The sequence below is a fragment of the Tympanuchus pallidicinctus genome, unplaced genomic scaffold, assembly GCF_026119805.1.
Source record: "Tympanuchus pallidicinctus isolate F22 unplaced genomic scaffold, pur_lepc_1.0 scaffold15, whole genome shotgun sequence".
Lineage (NCBI taxonomy): Eukaryota > Metazoa > Chordata > Aves > Galliformes > Phasianidae > Tympanuchus > Tympanuchus pallidicinctus.
In genome coordinates, this window is record NW_026294669.1 from 29,489,103 (window position 1) to 29,510,523 (window position 21,421).

Below are 21,421 nucleotides of genomic sequence, written 5' to 3' on the forward strand. Positions count from 1 at the left end.
GTGTATGGACTTGGCTTAGTCTCTGATATCACATAAAATACAAGAGCCAGAAACCTGAAGTGTCTGTTTCTCAGGAAATTAGCCTGGAAGCTTAAAAGCTTCATAAATTCATATTAAAATCTGAGATTGGCAGTTACTCATTTTACAGGGGAAAAAAAAAAGAAGCTGGAAGATGTTTTCAAATTTAATCATACATCACTCTGATGGAATAAATGGTGGCAATTAATTTCTTGCTGTGCAGAACTGTGCGGGAGGCCTGGAAAGAATGTTTGAGAATGGTGCAAGGAAACGGATGTCATTTTTATTAGCATGAGATAACTTGAACATCGTAATGTAAAACTCACCCAAAGAACTCTAGAAAAAGTGAAATGAAAATACATTCTACTCTCTCCTTAAAAGCATATCAAATATGTAATGCTGGTCCAAGCTGGTATTGGAGTCTTGAGGGAACTGGCTGATGCGGCGTCTCGATGATATTCGTGAAGTCACAGCAATCATGTGGAGGCCCTGGGGACTGGAAAAAAGGCAGTGTCACTCCTGTTTTTAAGAAGGGTTGAAGGGACGACCCAGGGAACTGCCAGCCTGGGAAGAGAGGGGTGATAAAAACAGCCAGCACGATTCTGCCAGCCAATTCATCTCACTGTTTTTGCTGGGAAGTACAGAGTATTGTGAAGATGAAGAACCCTAGCTGCATAAGGTGCCGTTTTTCTAATACCTAAACAACTGGAGATGTTACTTAAAACCTGATGGCTTGGAAGTTTAACAGTGAGAGGAAAGGAAGTAAGCTGGAACAGTAGAGATAAAGAAATATTGGTATAAAGACACTTCTCTTGAAATATCCAAAAGATAGCATTTGTCTCTGTGTAGAATCTAATGCAGATTGTATATGGATATGTGTCCTGTAGACAGTTTTAAGAAGTGAGACTCCTTTACCCAATTGTGGTTGTGTCAAGTAGTGCCAACATTCTTGATGGAAGCGACCTGAAAAGTTGTGATTGTTTCAGATAACTGTTTCTCTTAAATATGTCAGTTTGCCTATCGAGCACTTTCCAAATGAAATTCACCTTTTGTGAAATGAAAATGCAACTTTTTCTTGTGCCTTGCTGCCACTTTCTGCCTAAATGAGGCAAAGAGGGTTTGGTGCTTAGCAGTGTGGGTTCTCTTTGGGACTTGAGGAGCCGCATTCCCCAGGTTAAGCTGGTTTGAGTTTCTAACCACAGACTTTGAGTTTGAATGAGTAATGCTGAAGACTTTTCCTGCTTAGAATATTTCTGTATTGATAAAGTTGGTAATCATCATATAATAATAACAATAATAATAATAGAATATTGTTTATTTTAAAGGCATTATAGTTACAACTTCAAGCAACTCACATACATTCCAAAAGCAATGGGTTTTTTTTGTTGCTGATAGTTTGAAGCATGTGCAAAAGTGATAGATGAGAGAACATAAGCAAAAGAACGGCGTCTCCCTGCGTTGTCAAATGGAGAAAGATTTGCAGTTACTGTCACTTTGGGCTACTTGTAGTTAATCTCCAGATGAGTCAGCAATCTTGTAAAGCATAGAAAGCTATTTCAGTCAAATCCTAGAGGCAGCATAATGCTTTGTCTTTGAACCCTAAAAGGCCTTTCAATATTGTGTTGAGATGTGCATGGAAATCTAACGTTTTTTAGTTGTAGAGCAAAGCAGGAAGCTTTGTGTTGCAGCGGATAATGGCTGTGATCATTTTGCCTGGTTGTAACCGTTTGCTTGGTTTGGGTTCCATGTGCAGGGAGTTGGCCTCTCAGTCCATGGACATTTCCGAGTTGCGACTGAAAGGACAGTTTTTGCAATGCCAGAAACAGCAATAGGTAAGTAGATTTTAGCAGGTTATCATACATCAACGTGTTTCAAGTTATGCCCTTCGTGTAATTAGGATGAGATGCAGTTGAGTGAAACTAACGGCTGTATTGTAAGTATTTTATACAGGAGCTGGAAATGACCACATTCTGAAAGTATTTTTTCTTTTAAGTCGATAAGAACTTGTCTCAATTTTGTTGGTCACTGAGGTTCTTAAAACAGGCTCTACTGTCTAGCTTGACAAAAACTATCAGAATGCAGTTTGTTAAAAATAGAAATAGATGTGAGGAACAAAGGATTTGCCATAACGTGTAAGCAGATAAAGTCAGAAGATCCCAGTGCAAATGAGTTAAACCTTATTACAGTTGGAGCTCAGCATGAGACAAACCACCTGATCTGCACTGTTAATGAAACAAACGTTGACATTCTCCTTTTTCTTGCGGACTATTGCTGTGAGGTCCATTAAAGCTGTGTACATATTATGGACAAGATCACTGTTACGTTGTTCCTTTTAAGCAGCATCCTATAACTTTTATTTTCTGATGTTTGACCCTACAAAAGCTTTGTCAACTTTGAGATGTATGATGGAAAATTTTATGTTCCTGAACTACGTAAAGAGAGGGATAGGCTTCAAGAAAAGTCAGATCACAGTGAACCTTCATGTGAGATCACTCATGCTCCCCTTGAAGGCAATACTGGTAGCATCAAACTATCCACATAGAATGTATTACTGCCTGCCTTCTGGACTCCTGTTAATTCTTTGTGTCTAATTCCCACCTCCCTGCTTAGCAGCAAAGTTTACAAAGATTGCTTAAAGAAGACTAACAGTGTAGTTCTTTTGCATATAAAATTATTCTAATAATAAAGACACCTTCATTTTCTTCTTCAAAGGTAAATATGCACGTAGTCTCATGCTAAGAAAGATGATTTACTTTACATACATTTTCTGTGAATACAGGGACTTATTTAAGCAAAAATAGACCGTGAAGATGCATAAAGTAAAAGCTTAGATCTTGCTTACGAGGGAAAGTAATTAAAACCCTTTTAGGATCAGTTAAAGTAAAACCACTGAAATCTGTTTGGATTTAAGGGCTTAGCTGTTTTGATCTTTGTGGTGTATGTTTAAAATGTCTGGCTGCTGAGAGACTGTATTAGTGGAATTGTTTGTGTGTTACTTTCAGAAGACATTGTACCTTTTTGGTGAAATGAAAACAGTGCTCATTGAGCTGCTACATTTTCACAGTTACTTACACACCACCATAAACAGAAAGTGACATTTATATGCCATTTGGGAAATAAAAATAAAAGTTGTAGATGGTAGGCGTTTCCTGCTGATAGAGATAATGCTGGATTGCGGTTTAAATGTGGGAGGGTGTGGACAAACCTCCCCTGGTGGAAAGAACAAGAGATGAAAGTATATTGTCAGAAATGGGCTGTGAGGTGCTGCTGGAGTACCAGCATGTTCTCGGATATCTAACCATTCTATAACTTTCTACAACTCGTTTACAAACAAAACTCCAACTGCAGCTGCAAGAAAAGGTGAGGTGTGTCGTAGCATCTGTGTCAGAGCTTAAGTTGCTCGTAAGGTCGATGTCACAGACATGGGCTTCTGGCCTGGCCTGCCCAGTGCACATTCATTTTCTTTTCAAATAGGGATCCGGGAAGCAGTATTGAGAGAACTAAGGGAAATGCTACAGGGACAAGAGGAGTAAAATCTGGAGAGGAAAGGAAGATGGGATCCTTGCATGGGGTACAGCAGAGGCTGCAGTGGACTGCTCTTAAGCATCTGAGCAGGTTTAAGTGGATTAGCTGCACTCTTAACTAACCCTGCTTGTACATACTGCTCTAATTAAAGAGATCTTCATTTAGTTTAGTTTCACTCACCTCTAAAGTGACTCGAATCAATCAACTTTATAGTTTATTTAGAATTAACTTTCCCAGGTATGGGAAGGGCCCTATAAATCACGAAGATGGGTTTTCCTCCGAAACCTTGAGGAAATTCATGGGACCACAGGGAGAGTAATGCTTCAGTACTGATGCTAAGGCATCGGTGTTTAATTGCAGAAAAGAAGAAAAGGTTTTTACAGCCCTGATGGATAGGGAGAATGATGCAACTGACTTTGCAATGGATTTGTGAGAGCATTTTCATTTTGAAATGAAGGAGGTTTTTTTGCAATAGTAGGGAATCCAAGAGGAGACAGATGAATAGAAATATAAAATGAAATGGCGGTCTTTGCATCAACATGTCTCAAACTGAGGAAGGACAAGGCAGAGTAGCCTATTCATAAAGTGACTGCAGACGAGAAAGAACGCAGGTGATGAAATAGAGATAATAGAGCTTAGGGCTCTGAAAGGCTGCCAACAAGACAGTGAGTGTTTTAGAAGAGCTGCAAATAGAATGAAGACAGTTGTCTGGCACATCTGTAAGGTATGTGCCAGTAGAAATGATGCAATTTGGAAGGTATTCAAGAGTTTGCTTTTGGGAAGGGTTCAGATGATAGAGAAATATAAGTCAAAGAGAAGTTGTGACACGAGAGCTGTGCCCAAGTTAGAGATGGAAGTGAGACAAGCAGAAATGCGCGCTGAGTTACGTGCACGTCTGGGACAAGGTCTTCTCCCCTCATTTTCTTCTTTGTTTTGTTCTGTTTATTACAGGCCTTTTCCCTGATGTAGGTGGAGGTTATTTCTTGCCAAGGCTCTCAGGAAAGATCGGCTATCTCCTCGCACTGACAGGATTCAGGCTGAAAGGAAGAGATGTGCTAAAAGCCGGCATCGCCACGCATTTCGTAGAATCAGAAAAGGTAAGCTGCCAGCTGGAGCTCACCAGGGCTCAGCCTGGCACCGCCGTGACAAGTTGGAGTGGCTCAGCACACCGATGTGCACTTAGCAACTTGAGCACGTGCAGAGGTACAGTCACTGTAGCTGGCCCTGCTCTGTGAATGGGAACTGTAAGGGACTCTCAGGTGTCACTGCAGTGCTTGCCGGCTTGTGACAGCTTTGCTTGAAGAGCAAATGCTGCTGTCACCACGATTCTGCTGTGTAAGGGCATGATTTACTGAGCATAACTTGGTCACTTCAAAAGTGGTACCATATGCCTTCATCTTGTCTTACTATATCATATCAGTTGTTCGCTTTCTGGACGCAATCTAGACAACAGTATCTGAAACAAGAGGTTATTTACACAGCTGCAGAGTCTCTAATTTAGATAACAGCCAATTAATGTGTTCCTTATCAGTCTCCTTAATAATATCCTGTAAGTGGCTGTAAGAAAATGCAAAAATTAGCATATTTGATAAAGTCGGTCATCATGTTCCCGTACTTCAAGTGGTTGTAAGTGTAGGAGAAAAGGCATCTGATTCTCTTTTGCCAAGACAAGACCAATGACTGTCAGTGTGACTGCACCGCTGGAGCTGGCAGATAGCACTTGGAGCACTGTGTGGTTGCCAGGCTTCCTGCTCTCAGGATGGCTTCGCCTGCCCCAGCTGCAGCACTGGGAACAGGGCTTTCTGCTGATCACTGCAGACATACCTCAACCTAGGATCAGCACTTCTGAAAAGTGAACGCCACTTCTTTAAGACTTGGCCAAAAGATTGTGTGCTTTTTTATTCTTATTATTACTATTTATTTTTATTTTTTGTGATAGCTGCACAGTTACAGATGTGTATGTAATACACACACGTAGTTACACTGTATTGTACTATTGTCATAGCAGTAGTAATTCAGAAAGTACATTCTGTTTTCCTTACTCTTAATTCTTATTTTCCATAGCTACCTGACTTAGAGAAAGACCTGATAGCATTGAAATCTCCTTCAAAAGAAAATATTGCAGACTTGCTGAACTCCTACCACATGCAGGTAATCCAATTAGTTACTGAAATCAAGTAGAAATGTTACTTAAGTGTACGTAAGTACAAATTCCTTTTTGTGCTACTGGTTATTTGTTCTATGGTGACAAGATAATAGGTTTCTGAACTCCTTGTACTCTATGAAATAATACTTTGTAGCACAAACACCCACAGAAAATGTCTGCCTTTTCTTTTCCCTTTTTATTCATTTTGTATCCTGGAAATTCCTACTGTGGTCAGCGAACTTTCTCTTTCAGTGTGTATAAATGGGTTCCCAGCTGGTAGCATGATGATGCAGAAAAAACATTGCTGCTTATTTTTTTCTGTTATTTGATTTTTAGCATACTTTGCAGAAGGCAAAATATATAGCCAGTAGCAAAACGTGATGGCAAGTACAGGCTGGGGAGTTATCCTCAAATGAGACAAGTACAGACATAATGGGAAGAACCATGGTTGTTCTCCACAGGCTGCAGGAGTCACAGGGCCAGATGTGCAGTGCTAGGCTGCTTGCTTGGAAGTGGGTGTTTTGTATTTGCTGGCCTGAAGAATTGTGCTACCTTTATGTATTTGATGTGAATTTTAGCATTTCTGTGATACAGACCATCTGCAGATGGGGTTTGAAGCCTGAACTTAAGTTGTCCATTAATTATTCAAATATTTTACATGTGTGTCACCTTGAAACAGTTAAAAGTCTAAATGAGTACAGCACTTGTTTGTAGGATATTTATTAGCAGAGTGCTGATATTTTCTCTTGAAAGCTTTTGAGAGCTCTAAAACAACATTTTCAGGGAGAAAAATGTGCTGTTTTCCCAGTGGACAAACCCATCATTTTTGGAGGCAAATTGAAGAAGACTGCTAACGTGTAATTGGCATCTGTGTTAGCGTCATGGCACCGTGGGCATGGCAATGGTTTAGCCAGTGGCTGTTTATTTCAAAAGGAAGGGAACTTCTGGAGCCAAGCTGGGTTTCCCTTTCATCAGTCATCCTGAGTATTGCTGCCCAGTTGATTGGATTTAAAATGAGCAGTGCCTGCTCCTCCTATTTCTCTTTCAGAATTACTACGTTCATAAGTGAAGATTAAATAGAAAAATAATGTAGGTAAGCTGATTTCCACAGTGGCACTGAATATTTTGCTAAATTGAAAGCCCTGAAAGAGGAGTGATTCTGCGTTGCAGTGTGCTGCTTTACAAGATGACATTTGGTGCCTGAGGGAAGAACCAAGCGTGCCTTTTTCCTGCTTTGCTCTTCTCTGTTTTAAATGTGTAAAGCCATACGTGTCTGTATGAGAAACCAGGCATCTCTTTTTCCTGCCTTCTACATTCCCTGTTTTTTGAGGAGACTTACCAACATCGGCTTTCTTGGTCCGTTTGACAGAAACATATCCATAGGATAACCATGGTTACCCATGTGCAAGATGACCATGCAGTCAGACACGTGTATGTCACAGCTCAGAGCCAGCACTGCAGTGTGATGACACCTCTGACACTCACAAGATGAAGCAGGAAGATCATTGTGCACACTGTAAAACAAATGCATTAAAAACAGCTTACAAGCATTACGTGTTCATTTATCTTACCCTATTTCTGATGTTTTTCACTACTGGTGGGCTTTCCAGACAACTGAAATAACCAAGTCAAACATGTGTTTGCTTTTTAAATAGACCAAAATTGACCAAGAAAAGGAGTTTGTCCTTGATGAGCATATGGAGAAGATTAACAGGTATCCAGAAATCTTCTCTTTTGTTCTTTTGGGTAGAAGGCATGAAGATAGATCCAGAAACAAAGTCTTGCAGATAAGGTGAAAGAGATGCCATGTAAATATTTGCTTTTGGTGTGCTTCATGTGAAGCTCATTAAATATTTCAGTCTTCACAATATTGACTACTTCTACTTGAACATAGTAGCCTGAATCATACACCATTCTTTTAAGCAACATGGCACATTAAAATACATGTTTTGTTTTGAAGGTGGATGGAGTTTTGTGAGAGTAATTTTTCAGTTGGAAAGGAAATGTTACATGGTACATTCGTGTTCATGGTAGAAGGTTGTTTCTGTTTCTCATTTCTCTGTTCCTAGCATTTCATAGGGGAGAGGAGGGCTGAAGACATGAGACAGTTAACTTACTAATTTTCTTCTTCTTTTAGTATTTTTTCAGCAAAGAGCATGGAAGAAATTGTTCAAAAGTTAAAGCAAGATGGTTCTCCTTTTGCCATGAAGCAGCTAGAGGTAATGCCTTCTCTGTTATTTCTGTTAGAGGTTTAAGCTGGTTCTGTGCTTTCCTGCTGCTGAGCAGTCGATAGCTGCCTTAGTAATGCAACCAAAAATGAACCAGAAATGAACAAAAAACCCAACACTCCATATCATAACCAGCAGGACACTGACTGTGATCCTCAAGTTCTCGTGTGTGCTTATGTGGGATTGTAAGTCTTTTCCTCTGACAGGAATATCCGTATGTGAAATGACAAACTGTAAATGCCATTGTGTGTTGTACAGAAGTGCAATCTAGTGAAAAACAAATGCCCTTTTCCCTTTTTTCCCACGATCAGGGGATGATGGTAACAAAGGTTCCTTTTACAGCTTCTCATTTTATTGCCAGGGGTTGGAATAAAACAGTGCCAGCACAATGTTGTTCATTTACTTCCATTTCGGATATCTCCTCCGGGCAAATAGCTCGCCATTTCTCATCTCAGGTTTTTTGTTGTTGTTGCTTTTAATCTTCTTTAATGCCCCTTGCTATAGTCGTTAGTCACAAAATACGTGGTATTAGTGCAAGCTTCCTGCAAGCCTCAAAAGCAAGAAGCAGCTCACATGTAATCTCTGTGTTTTCTGTTTCTCCTGTTACGTACCTGTATGTAGGTGCTTTGTGAAAGTCTGTCTTCAGGATGTTCAAATACTACTTACAACGGGATGGAATACAAGCATTTCTCAGGAAAAGCTTTGTTTAAACTGTCATTACTTCTTACAGTATCATTATGTCTTACAGAGCCCTGATTCGTAGTAAAACAAAACATATCCATCATCTACAGGCTGTCGTTTGGACAGGAGAATAATTCTGTAATGTCATATTGTTAGAATTAGGCATCCTGTCCTCACTGCTTTCAGGATGCTCCTGGAGCAGTGTGTTCTGGAATTACTCCAAGTAACACATACATTTTTGTTCTTCATCAGACATTTAATATCTTGCCGTTGGAACTCTCAAACATTTGTGAGGAGGGAATTTTGGAATTATCTTTGTGCCAGGCAGCACACTATTACTTTGCACCCTTATGGTGCAGACTACAAAAGCAAAATGGGATGAAAGAGGAAGCTAACGCTTGTATTCATATTCTGTTAACTATCAAACTTATTCCTGGATATTTTGTTGCATACTTAGTTTTATTTCTTAGGACTTTCTAGCAGATTTTTTTCTGTTATATGATTAATAAATGAATGGCTCTCACGCCTGAACAGTTCTCTGAAGAGCAATATTTGCTCCATGTAAGACATCAGATCTTGTTAACATGAATTGCTTCTGTCTGCTCGGAAAGCTGAGAAAGGATACTTTCTGGCAGGGAGGAGGCTTGGCAGCGTGAGCGGTACGTTAACTTCAGACAAATTTCTGACGTGCTCTGCACTAAGCAGGAAACCTTTGTACAATTAAATACTTACCTGATCCTTGTGGATGTGCTCTGCTGTGTTTCTCTTTGGTGTCCAGGTACAGAAACAGCCGTTCTGCTGTTAAATGCAGAGACCAGGAATGATTCAGCATGGGAATGGCTGTTTTGTTTCTTTTTTCCTGCTATTTCTTTTGATATGCACTAGCAAGCTGATTGACTAGGCCACGATTGAAAGCTCAGTTTGGAGCTACTCACTGGGCACATGCACACCTTGGATATAGAGATACTTCTGAGCATTCATAAAGTGGAATTTCTGCTTCTGCTGTAATCCATGTACTCTGTGAGCTTGGTATCCTCTTCTGTCCACACTACAATACTGTTGTTTTTTATTTCCAGATGTGCCTGCTTGGTGGGCTTCCACCTGTCTGATGCTAAAATAGACTGCACAAATAAGGAGCATGTAAAGTTGTTAAGCCAGTCACAGTGAAATATTTACTTAATCCAACCAGAAGTGCTAAATGGGATCAAAATCTGCAAAGCATCACGTTTGAGTTCCTTTTCACATGATGCTTTTACAGAGATTTTGGGGGAGCAGGTCAGCTCAGCTACTGATCACCTGCATTGTTAGCGAAGGACTTCCAGGGCAGCACGCAGAACACTGCAGAGACTGTAAGAAGGAACAGACACCGTGCTGACAGCAGCTGGCTTGCAGGGATGTAGACACCAATCCCTGAAACTCTAAATGAGTGTGCAGTAGGTGGGTGAGATAGATGGTAGGGATGAAGCTGGGTGGTTTCCTAGTAGCAGTGAATTCAAGAAAAGAAGCATTTGCACTGTTACAGACCAGTAAGTGATGTATCAGTCCCTAAGTAGCTTTCCAGCAATGCTTTGGCTAGAGCTCCTTTTGTCAGAGCTTATCCAGAGTCATTGTTCAGTGCAGACCAAGGAACGCTTTGGTATTTCAGAACGTGAGTGATAAATGTCTTCACCTATTGCAAGACAGGTGATACATTGGACCTCTGGGGTTTCTGTTCCTTTTAACTTACAGCAAGCCTTCTCAAGGACCCTCAACAGCTCATGTTCAGGTCAGAAACTGTAATGGCCTTGGAGACAAAGGTGCTCCAGCTGTTTTTCTTGTAAGGGACTCCACTGAGTCAGAGCCGCTTAATTTGGTCATCTTAATTTGCTGGTATCTTATTGGAACTCAGATATGTTGCAAATTCAGCTTTGTAGCTTTCAGGTTCGTTAACACTGAAATCAAGATGGTCTCAGAGATGCAAGCATAGATGTCAGATACTTGTATGACAACTCCTTTGCATTTTTGTACTCGCTCTCCCACGCCGGCCTATCCTGTCTCCTTTTCAGGTCTGTTCCCAAGCACCAGTCCCCTCCTTCTCTTTGTACATAGGGCTTATTTATAGATACACACTGACTCATTTTTCTGCATTACCACCTACCCATTTTCTTCCCTTCTTCCTCTTCCTTCAGCTTGATTTGTAGCAGTGTCTCCTCCACCTCCAGCCTCGTTGATATGCTGAGATAGGCAGTGCTGTGTGCACATGACTCGTTAAGTTAATCTTCCCCTTTTCAGTTTTTTTCCCCTCATTTCATCTGGGGAAGCAGTGTGTTGCCCTGTGCACACCACTTGGCTTGGTCTGAGCAAACACATTCTGATACAGAAGACAGAGCTTGAAACCAAGCAAAGGAGGAAAGACCCAGATCAAGGGTAAAGCCAGCAGGCATGCATTAAGGGAAGAAAGGAGTCCTGTTAGGATTTGCTGCACATCTGACACCTATATCATGATGTAACTAAATAGGCATAGCTGGGTTCTTTATCTGCTGAAAAGATGCTACTTGTTAGCTTTACCAGGATTGGTTCTTTCTTAACTATTTTCTCTCTCAAAAATGGTCAACATCAGCATCAAGGAGAACAATAGAACCAATGCTTTTAAGTCTCAATTCCACATCGCCCTGCTCGTACAGCAATCACATGTTTTCCAGCTTAACTGGGCTAAGTGGGTCACTGCTGTATCAGCTGGTGTCTGGAGAGGGATGAAGAGTAATTGAGAGCCAGAAATAATGTTGATGTTGATGACTGGAAAGCTGCCATTCCAGTCTGTGGGTAAGGAGTCTAATGTCTGCAATGAAAATAATGCAAAGAGGCAAGTCTTCCATCTGCCACTTCTCAGTAGAGTGGTAAAAATGTCCTAATTGACTGGAAATGTCTTTTATACTGTGAATAATAAAGAGGTTTTAGTTGGGTTTGCAGGAGAAGGAGGCACGTTTAGATTAATGAGCTGAAGATCAGCAACCATAAAATGTAGCTTCTTTCCTCAACAGACCTCAAAGCTTTGAAGCTAAGTACTATTTTATTAACCAGATTTTTGTCCTTCTCCCCACCTCCTCTACTGTTTACTGGCACGCTGGTAATTGAAGGATAGTCACGAGAGCCAGATTTACAGCATTTGTTTGTATGCTTTAGGCAGATCCTGTCTGTTGCGTAATATTTATAGCCTGTAGCTCTGTCAGAAGAAGGAAGACTTCCAGGCTTTCTGTCTGCAGAGCAGGGTAGGGCTGAATTACTGCACTGTCTGCTGATCCCATACAAGAAGCCTGTACAGACCTGGGTTTGATATCTTTTGTGCCATTTCCCCTCTCCCCAGGATTTTCTTCTTGTTATATTGCAGATAGTCATAAAACAAATACAAGGTTTCTGGCTAACCTTGACGGTGTTACCTTGCTATTGTATCAAACAAAGCTTAAATGTTACACCATAGTAATATCAGCTGCAGCATCGGTAACATCTAAGAGCAATTCAGACTGTATATATATAAATATATCCTCCGAAAAAGAATATAACTGCTTGTAACAGTCGCCTCCACCTCTAAAAATATGTTAGGAAACGTCTTTCAAACTGCGCTGGATTCTGTAGCTGGCAGTGGTTGGATCAGAAGTGATGGGACCTGAAGAGTTCTCGGCCTCCCAGAGGTTCTGGCCTGCTTCCCAGAGACTTTGGTGTGAAGTCTGTGCAGGTCACTGAGGGTGACAGCATGGTGGCAGGGAGCAGGAGGACTGGGCAGCCTGTAGAGGAGAGCTCAGGCAAGAGTGCCATCCCACAAGTTTGAAATGCAAAAAAAGGATTTTCAAATGCATCTAAGTTGAAGAACACGGAAATGATTGTTCATGTCTTCCCCAGACTATCAATAAGATGTCGCCTACATCCCTGAAGCTGGCTCTCAGACAACTCAGAGAAGGTGCTTCCTTGAGTTTACAAGACGTGTTCACAATGGAGTACAGACTGAGCCAGGCGTGCATGGTAAGCAGGAAGCAGACAGCTGTTTCTGCAGCCAGGGTTGGGGCAGATCTGTCAGAGACGAGTTTTACACAGGTTACACCAAAGGCTCACATTTATTTCCAGCACGTTACTTTCAGATAACATTTTTTTGCGTGTTGTTAAATGAATCAGATGTATGTGAGAATGTGGTGTATCCAGTTCTGATACATTTGATGCCTGCTGGTATCTTCACGTGATAATGGTATTGTTGCTCCATTACCAGTATAGTGTCCTTAGAGATTTAAATGTTAAGTTCTCTCTTCATCAAAAAGAACTGGATATTTCCAGGATTCCTTTAACTGCAGTGTTCTAAGTGTGCAGAAGACATTCCTGAAGGTGAGCTTCTCTCTGAGGAACTCTTCGTCCTGCACACTCATCACCATACAGAACTTCTCAGGAACACCCACGAGCTGCAGTGGATGAAAGCTGCTTGCTTAATAAGGGATGGATGTTAGGAGTTCTGGCTGTGTTCAAGCAGATGTTGTAACTTCTTAATGAAGAAAGTATGACTAGGAAATAATAGTACAAGTGGAAATTAACTGAATCCTGAGAACTTGCATGATAGACAGAAGTGGGAAAAGGAAAGAGAGGATCAGTAGTTTATCCTGTTAACAGCTTGGTCCTTTGTCTTTCAGAGAGGCCATGACTTCTATGAAGGGGTTCGAGCAGGTAAGTGCACATGCCAAAGGTTTCCCAAACTAAACAATGTACCACCTCACTGCTGTGTTAGCCTCTGGAAATAGAAGTGTATGCAGCAGCAGCCCAAGAACTCTTGCCAGCTTGCTTTATTGTGGCTCTGCTTGGTCAAAAGGTTTCTCTAGGTACAACCTAACAGCTACAGTGTTTCCTCTGTGATCTCACTGTCCTTAAGGTTTGTATCCACTGAATAACACAGCGCTGTGAGAAGGTTTCAGGAGGGCAATGGGAAAGTTCTAAGCATATTTAATGCCAGGACTAGTGATTGCTAAGCTGGTCCCTTCTGTGCCAAGTGGTAGTGCTGCTACACAGCTGGCTTAGCTCTAGTGTGGTTTAAGAAAGGAAGACTGAAAGTCAATAACAAGTATTTGCATAGAATACAGTTACAACAGAGATTACTTTTGGCAGTGTCAAAAATTCCTCTTAGTGAAGGTGTCTCACTGCAATAAAATTACGTCTGTTAAATAATTCAGAGTTTTACAGCAGTGTTCAAGATAGGTAGCAGTAAGAGCAGAGCAGCAGTTCAGCAGGTTCATTCAGGGGACAGATGCCCTTGATTCTGCTGCTGATTCAACGTGCAGTTTGTCAAACCCAATGTCACATCTGTTAGAAACTGCAGGAATTATTTATGTACTATTCAGCACGAGATGAAACAAAACAAAAGCATTTTCTTCTCCAAGGAGCAAGACATTCTTCTCCAAGTGCAAGACATTTATGTAACACTTTGGGAATAAGAGGTGGGAACCTGGCTTTTAGTTTTCACACAGTTATGCACTCAAGTATGTACTGTCACCTCCTCCTCACTCTTTATATTTGTCTTCAAAATCTACTTGCATAGCAAAGGTTTGTTTGAGTATTTCTTGTCAGTAATGCTGTATTAAAGACAGCCCAGGGATGAGAGATTCAAAGGTTTGCACGACACAGGACAAACTTCTTGTATTAATTAGTCTTTAACACTCATTAACAGAGACTCCTTTTAGGATTTTACCACACGTTGAGAAGTATGTACTTTTCATTGTGTAATGGGGATAATGATATCTTCAGGAGAGAACATTCCTACAGTATATTCTGAATTCACCATATAGGTTTTCACAGCTGCTGAAGTGAAGTAATTTTGGAAGATACAAACCTCAAAGGCTGGGAGTTGGATGAACACCAGACCAACTCCTGATTTGTAACTCACAGTGCCATTAAACCATCTGGGGACAGGCAGAGGACAAAAGGAGATTGCTTCTCACCGTGCAGGCTGTAAATCACACACAGGGCTGCAAAGAAAGCAGCTGCAGAAGCAGTGGTTGGGCACCTTCTGACGTGGGATGACGAAGCAAAGGCATAACTGTGTCAGAAATGGGGAAGGAGAACAGATTCAGCTGTGCTGAGCAGATGGCTTAGAATAAGCACCTGAAGCACTTCTGAACTTGTTGTATATGTGTTCTCAGATTTGTCTTACATTTGTTGCTTTTTTAGTAAGATCTTTCTCTTGTTTAAGAGATAAGGAGAATCTGTCATTTTTGCAGCTGGGTCTGATCTCATAAAAATCATTATCCAACAAGGTGCCAAGCACCCCATCTTTGATTCGCAAGTGACTTTGCTGTGCACTTCACAGGATCAAGCAGATTGAGTGAAAATGAATTTGTGTATTTGTTCTTTGAATTCCAAGCACTTCAGAGCCAACTGTTGACCCCCACAGAAGAATCTACCCACAAAGTGAACTTAAAATACAATTATCAGATTTTAGTTTTTGAAGATGATCTTTCAGCAACTGTGGCCATAGGTCATGTTTTAATAACAGCTTTTAAGCTGTTTTTAAGCCATGTTTTTAAACAAAATACTTCCCTAGCATATGTAGTAAAAGCTGACACAAAGGTTTTTAAACCTACTCTGATCTGAGGTCAGAAGTGTTTTTCTCTTTTAGCCCAATTTCCTTCCAGACAGACTGAGAACCTGCTGCAAACCATCTCTGCATTTATGTTTCTTGTTTGTGCTACTGAAGAAAAGCCAAAACCGTAGAGCATTTAATACATGGATCGTGCTTCCTCCATAGGGCATGGGGTATTCCCACATAGCAGGAAATGTGGTCTTTGAACACTTCAGGTGTCTGTAGCTCCCCTCAATTCACATAAATTAAGGAATGCACAGCTCTGGGTGGCTGCCAAGGACCCGGAGTTCTTTTTTCATCAGAAGGGCAGGCACTTTCGGAGTCAATAACTGAACACATTCAGGTGACCACAGCCTCAGCAGTTTGGAGGGACCAAAATGTGTGAAGTTACCCTCTTGTTTGTGCACTCAAAGTGGAACTGTGAAGGCTTTACACAGTGCTGCTCTTGCAGAGATGGTATTTCTGCACACAGCAGCAGGGCGCTGCTTCTGCCCTGCAGTGCTGGCGGCTGCCAGCCTCACCCCTGTAGGGGGGAGCAGGCAGACAGTTTTCATAGCAGCTCATAGAATCTCAGGTGCTCAGAAATGTCAGTGCTTTGACTGCGCTGAGTGAACATAAGCAGTAGAACACAACGTCTCGCAAACTCATTCTTACCTTTTTTCTTTTTCCTTGAAGACCACAGGAACAAATCCATAACCATAACGCTGTGTTACTTTTATCTTAATGAGCTTCTCTCCACCTACCTCAAAAGTCCCCAGAATTCCTGTTCCATTCTCATGCAGAAATCTCAAGCTGGAGAAGAACAGAACATAGAGAAGTTATTGCAGTGGAGGAGAGCGTTCACAACACCATTAGATAACAAGTACTTGAATTTAAGAAAGATGAAACATTTCATAGGAGGTACCATTAGGATCATTCAGTGTGACCAGCTGTCAGCCTGGCTGCTGACCCAAACAGATCATTCTGCCTGATTACACAGTGCTGCCATGCCGATGAGAATTACCAGCAGTGACTGGTGTCTCAGATCTGAAGCTGTAGCAGTGTGCAGCGGACTTTCCTCCTATTTCTCTCTAATGTGAAGCATCTCCAGTCAGCTTTGTCTTTTGTAGGGGACAGATGAGATGATTTCTGCCAGTCTGTGATTGCGAATTGAAGAAAATAATAAGTGCTATTCCAGTGCAACAAACATAATTGATTTGGGATGGTTTTGATCCAGACCAATCAATGGCTTCACATCACCACATGTGAAAAGGAAAGAAGTGTGAAATAGTGCAAAAAAGTGTGTAGAATTATAACTTTTCAGTAAGAAACTAAATTAGTTGTAAAATAAAAGCACACTGCTTCTAAAGAATTGCCCACATCACTTCTACTGTATCTATGTAATGAATTTCTACCCGGTGCTTATTTGCATCCAAGGAGCCCTCAGTCCTGAACTTGAGGAAGAATGGGGTCAGTGCTCCGATTCACAGCTCCTCCTTTCTTTGGTAGCTACAAGAAGAAAAGCCGTGATGTTGGTATGTCCTCAGCCTCAGCAATCACTGCAAGTTGTCCTTTGAATGAGACTTACTTTCCTGGCGTTCTCTGTGTGGTGCTCAGTAGAGGGAGAAATGTTTCTTTGGCAGAACAGAGTCTTACTGCCATGCCTTCTGCAGCTGTGACACAAGGAATGCATTATTAATCATGTACCTCACTGCACTTTCCCATGCAGATCGTTCATTGATGATTTTCGTTTTCAGTGGTGCATTTCCCAGCATACAACACAAGCTGTATATCTGCTACAGTTGTACAAATCCTCACAGTTACATCTGTACAGCTCTGCAGCACTGTCAGTATTCACAAATAAATACTCCTGAATTTCCCACAGTGATACTGTGCTGTGCTACTTCCTCACTGATTATGTCAGTGATCAGTTTATCTGATCATTAATTAGCCAGAGGAATCTCCTGTTCTCTACAAAGAGTCCAGTTTGGCACTGGAAATCCTAACAGTATTGGAGCGATTCTTCTGGGGTGGTCCAGCACTCCTTGTGGCCCTCGGCTCCCCCCCTGCACAGGTGACAACTCAGTAGAGTAGAAGGGTGCATTCCAACTGCTCTGTCTTTTGAGAAGCACACTGATTTCTCTCTGGTGTATCTCTGTAGATGTGGGTGCAAGCAGAACTCATCTCACTGCTGTGTTTGTCTCCCCACTCCGCAGTGCTGATTGACAAGGACCAGTCCCCCCGCTGGAAGCCTGCTGCTCTGGAAGAAGTCAGCGATGAATTCGTGGACAATTGTTTCAAGCCTCTGGGAAACAACGATCTCAAGCTGTAGAGATCACATCTGTTGACATCTTACCCATTTGCTTCATTTTATGGTATAAAAGCTAAGAACAGCATGACAAAGTATGACGAAGCTCTTAGCCAGCCTGACTTGTAACTATTTTTCACATTCAGTACCATTCTCTTTTGTTATGCAGCTGTAACGACAACGTGATTACATCTCTGGTTAATAAGGGGAAAAATGACTTGAAGGCAAATAGTTATTCTGACTGCTGTTAGACAATGATTAATGTTCAGCTTTGGGCCTCAGCCATTGAGGGGAATCTTGCGGGGAGACAGCACGGCTCAGGGATGGGCTGCAGAGCAGGAGCTGAGGAGCCCATGGTATTCGTGGCTCTGTTGCTGGGCTGTTGAAGCAGGATTGGGCCTCTGATTCTTCTGTTTGCAATGAAATTAAGATATACTCAAACATTAAAACAGTCAGAGCTATGAAGTTAAACGCCAGACATGCTAATTTCATGGTGTTAAGTGGTCTTTTAAATCAAAGGTCAGACTGACGTATGATTATTAGTCTGAGAGCAAGGAATTATTCTATTGATCTAACATTTGGTCTGTGTACAACATTGCCACGTGATGCAGACGTTGTTTCAAATGTCATAATAGTGTCAGAGCCTCGAGCACATTTCTTTCCTCTTCTAAAATCTATTTTGTAAAAATGCCATTGATTGAATTGCATAATGAGCTTCTCACGATTTCAAGCATTGTTGGAGCTTTTCCTGCTCTCCCAGTGGCAAAGAAGTCACTGTCTCCAGCCTCCTCTGCCTGCCAAGGAGCACGTTGGCTGCTGGTGGTCCAGTGATTCCAAAGGCAACGGCCCTGATGCTCACGTGGCTGCAGTGTGGCTGCACCACGCCGGCTGGCTTCATTTCTCCTTGTGCCCAGCAGCATCCTGAGCTGGAGCCATCCCTGACTGCTGGGTGGGAAACTTGGGACAGGTAGGAGGAATGCAGCAGGATGTACTGGTGATACAGAACAGTGGCAAACAGAATGCCTGCTGCTACACAGACTCTGAAGTTCTTTTACACAACAAATCCTCACAAGTGTGTCTGTGGGGATCAGCATTTAAACATTCATCAAAAAAACACCCAGTGTTCATTAAAGGTCACTGAATTCTGTTGCTAACAGTATTTAAAGTTCTGTGATACAACCAGAGCCCCTTGATACTACTACCAACTCTAGGGAGGGGGCAAGACTTGTTTTTCTATTGTGCATGCAAAGCACAGCTACAGATCTTTGTTCGGTATGAAGGCTGCACACTTTTATATACTCAAGCAAATTGTACGTCAGTACCTCTTCTGACTTGTTTCCACAGTTGGAGACAGGTTACAAATACACAGTTTGGGAAGAGGAACCACTGACATTAAGGAAAGAACACTTCTGCTCAATACCATCAGTCGTCAGCACTGGGAATTAAAATCAGAGCCATGGAATGGTTACAGAGCTCCCAGCGTTTGGCAGCTTCTGTTACCAGCAGCATTGGTGAGTGCTGGCTGAGGGCTCTTTCCTTCCTAATGCTGTTGCCTGGAAACAAAGTTCAGGAAATTCAAGCATCAAGGTGAACTGCTAAATTGACTTTCAGAGAATTAAAGGTGAGCAAAATGAAGAAAAATGGCACTTTGCTTTGTCACTAGAACCTGGAAAGTAAAATTAGGAACTTTTCAGCTGCCATGTAACATTAACTCTGAACGTTTTTACAAGAGAGACCCTGGGTTTATTATTAAAAGTGACTGAGAGGCTTTGTTAACACCTTCCGGATAACTTCTAAAATATGACTCATATTCCTCACTTACTGGTGCTGTAAGAAATGCAGACCTTCCTCTTGTTTTAAAATTGTGTTCTAGGTCCTTCAACAACAGCTATTCTTCATTTCAGAAAGAACTGGTCCATTCCATTATTCCTGTACAAACACTACAGCTGTCAGCTGCTGCATTCACGGCACAACACAGCGATCCCCGTGATGCAGGGATTGTCCCTTCTGTGCCTGAGAGGCACCTGCAGTATTTTAGCTGCTGCTGAGCCAGGAACAGTGATGTGCATGTCTGTGAGCTTCTGAACTTGGTGTGAATCACCTGCAGCTCGCAATAACGAGACCCTCTAACTTGTGCCTTTTTACCAAATAAAAGTCATATAAACAGATGGTCACTTTAATTTTATTTGGTCCACAAGAAAATATTTTCCACAAAAAATATTGTAAAAATATATTGTAGTATGTTTTATTTGAGAATACGGATGTGTTGTACTACAGAAAGGTCAGTGGTACAAAGTTGTGCTGCAGTTAGCGTGCTCCAAACCATTCCTAGGAGGTTGTCAGTCACACACTACCCACTCAGACCCTGCGTGTGTTCCACAGAGAAAACACAAAGCACACAGGCTGAACTCCCAAACAGAAGGATGTGTGTATTTCAGAGCACACCAGTCCCCTGCCAGAGTGCCCTTAGAATGCTAAATCGAAGAATTGGTGGCAACTTTGCACTAAGAGTGGCTTTTGAAGACTGCAGAATAGTTCCATCTAAAGGTAAGCAGACAGATGGAATTCCATTTAGGTACCCACTTAGCATTAGGCCTGTCAGCACAGCAGCACGGCCTTTCCAGTCACTGCCACCTCTGGCACGTGGACAGCCCAGTGGCCGGGCCCAGCCTGGCCAGTGCGAGTCAGCAGCAGCCGTGTGCTGAGCTACCAAGAAGTTCTTCTGACCATTCCTTCTGGACACACTTCCCTCAAGTGATTCAGTTCGTGTCAGAAAGTTTGCAAAACAGCCGAGCTCTCTCTCAATTCTCGTGTGAGAGTAAGCTGAAAGCACTGGAATGGTCCTCTTTCTGCTGCTTACCATTGCTTCAGAGTCATACTCGTATCAGTCACGAGGACTGTGTGTACCTTTTAAAAATAGCAGCCGTGTTTGCCAGTATGGAAAGCAGTTTCCTTCTGCAAAATGAAAACATGAAATGGAAAGCACTTGGATGCAGGAAAAAATGACATGGCTGATACACTGGCCTTAACAGAAGAAGGAGCAAATGGGCGCTAAAAAACCACAAGCTTCCTACGAGGCATTCACTTTGCCTACGACGGCAGCAGAGCGGTAGGAGATCAGTTTGCTTCCTCCTCCCAACCCCAGAGAGCAATGGAGGTCAGGCCCCAGGCCCCACAGAACAGTGGGGCTGTGAGTTCTGCAGCACTGCTGACGAATGCAGCAGCCCGCTAGCCTAGGGCCCAGGCTCACTCACAGCGCTGTGTTCTGCTCAGGCCTGAGGCTCCCACAGCTCAGCTGTGCCTGAGTGCACATGGCTCTACCCGTGGGGATGTGCTCAGCCTGCGGGAGCAGAAGGAGGGCAAAGGCCAGCAGTTCTGAGGGCGTGATGCTGGATTGCAAGCTCAGTGCAATGCAGCCGTAGACCCATGAAATCAATGCAGCCCCCGACCAAAAAAAAAAAAGGAAAAATAAAAAAAAAGCAAAGCAAACAGCTTTGGCCTGAACGCAGCAATTAGATGTAATTAAACTCTTACTGCAACATTTTAGAGAGCAGCCTTCATGCATTTGCAAAAGCCAGAGCATCTGTTAACTTAATTACAATGCGCTATTCATCAATACCGTAATGTTTCTCATCGGTTCTGTTAAGAGTGGAAGTTGAATAGGATCATAATCCATATGGTTCCCTGAATACTATTTGGTTTTATAAACGCTTCTCACCGCCTTCGTCATTTTGTGGTTTGTAGGCCTGCTTGGGTCAGAGAATCAAAGTGAAGGTTACAACAGCAGCTGCCTTTGCTACATAGAGGTCCTGCTTTCGCTTCCGCAGAACACAGACAAGTTTGCCAAGCATACCATTCTCGTCGCCTGCAAACAGGCCATGTATTTTTTATGCAGTACATAAATATAATCCATGCTTTGTTCTTGAGCATCTCTGGGGCCCCTGCGG

At 42.2% G+C, this 21,421-nt stretch overlaps 1 protein-coding gene across 3 annotated transcripts in view; it reads left to right on the forward strand.

Moving 5' to 3' along the window:
• The window catches only part of HIBCH (3-hydroxyisobutyryl-CoA hydrolase), a 37,864-nt gene extending 18,222 nt beyond the window's left edge, over positions 1-19,642 (forward strand). For 2 of the 3 annotated variants that reach the window (XM_052676027.1, XM_052676026.1), the window contains 8 exons: positions 1,772-1,850; positions 4,495-4,640; positions 5,608-5,694; positions 7,345-7,403; positions 7,827-7,908; positions 12,475-12,594; positions 13,248-13,281; positions 17,383-19,642. In XM_052676027.1, the coding sequence (XP_052531987.1) occupies positions 1,772-1,850; positions 4,495-4,640; positions 5,608-5,694; positions 7,345-7,403; positions 7,827-7,908; positions 12,475-12,594; positions 13,248-13,281; positions 17,383-17,498 (723 nt within the window). In that variant the 3' untranslated portion in view covers positions 17,499-19,642. Of the gene's footprint in view, positions 1-1,771; positions 1,851-4,494; positions 4,641-5,607; positions 5,695-7,344; positions 7,404-7,826; positions 7,909-12,474; positions 12,595-13,247; positions 13,282-16,603; positions 17,340-17,382 lie in introns of those variants that run through there. The other variant, XM_052676028.1, reaches the window with a different exon arrangement.
• The last annotated feature ends 1,779 nt before the right edge of the window (positions 19,643-21,421 follow it).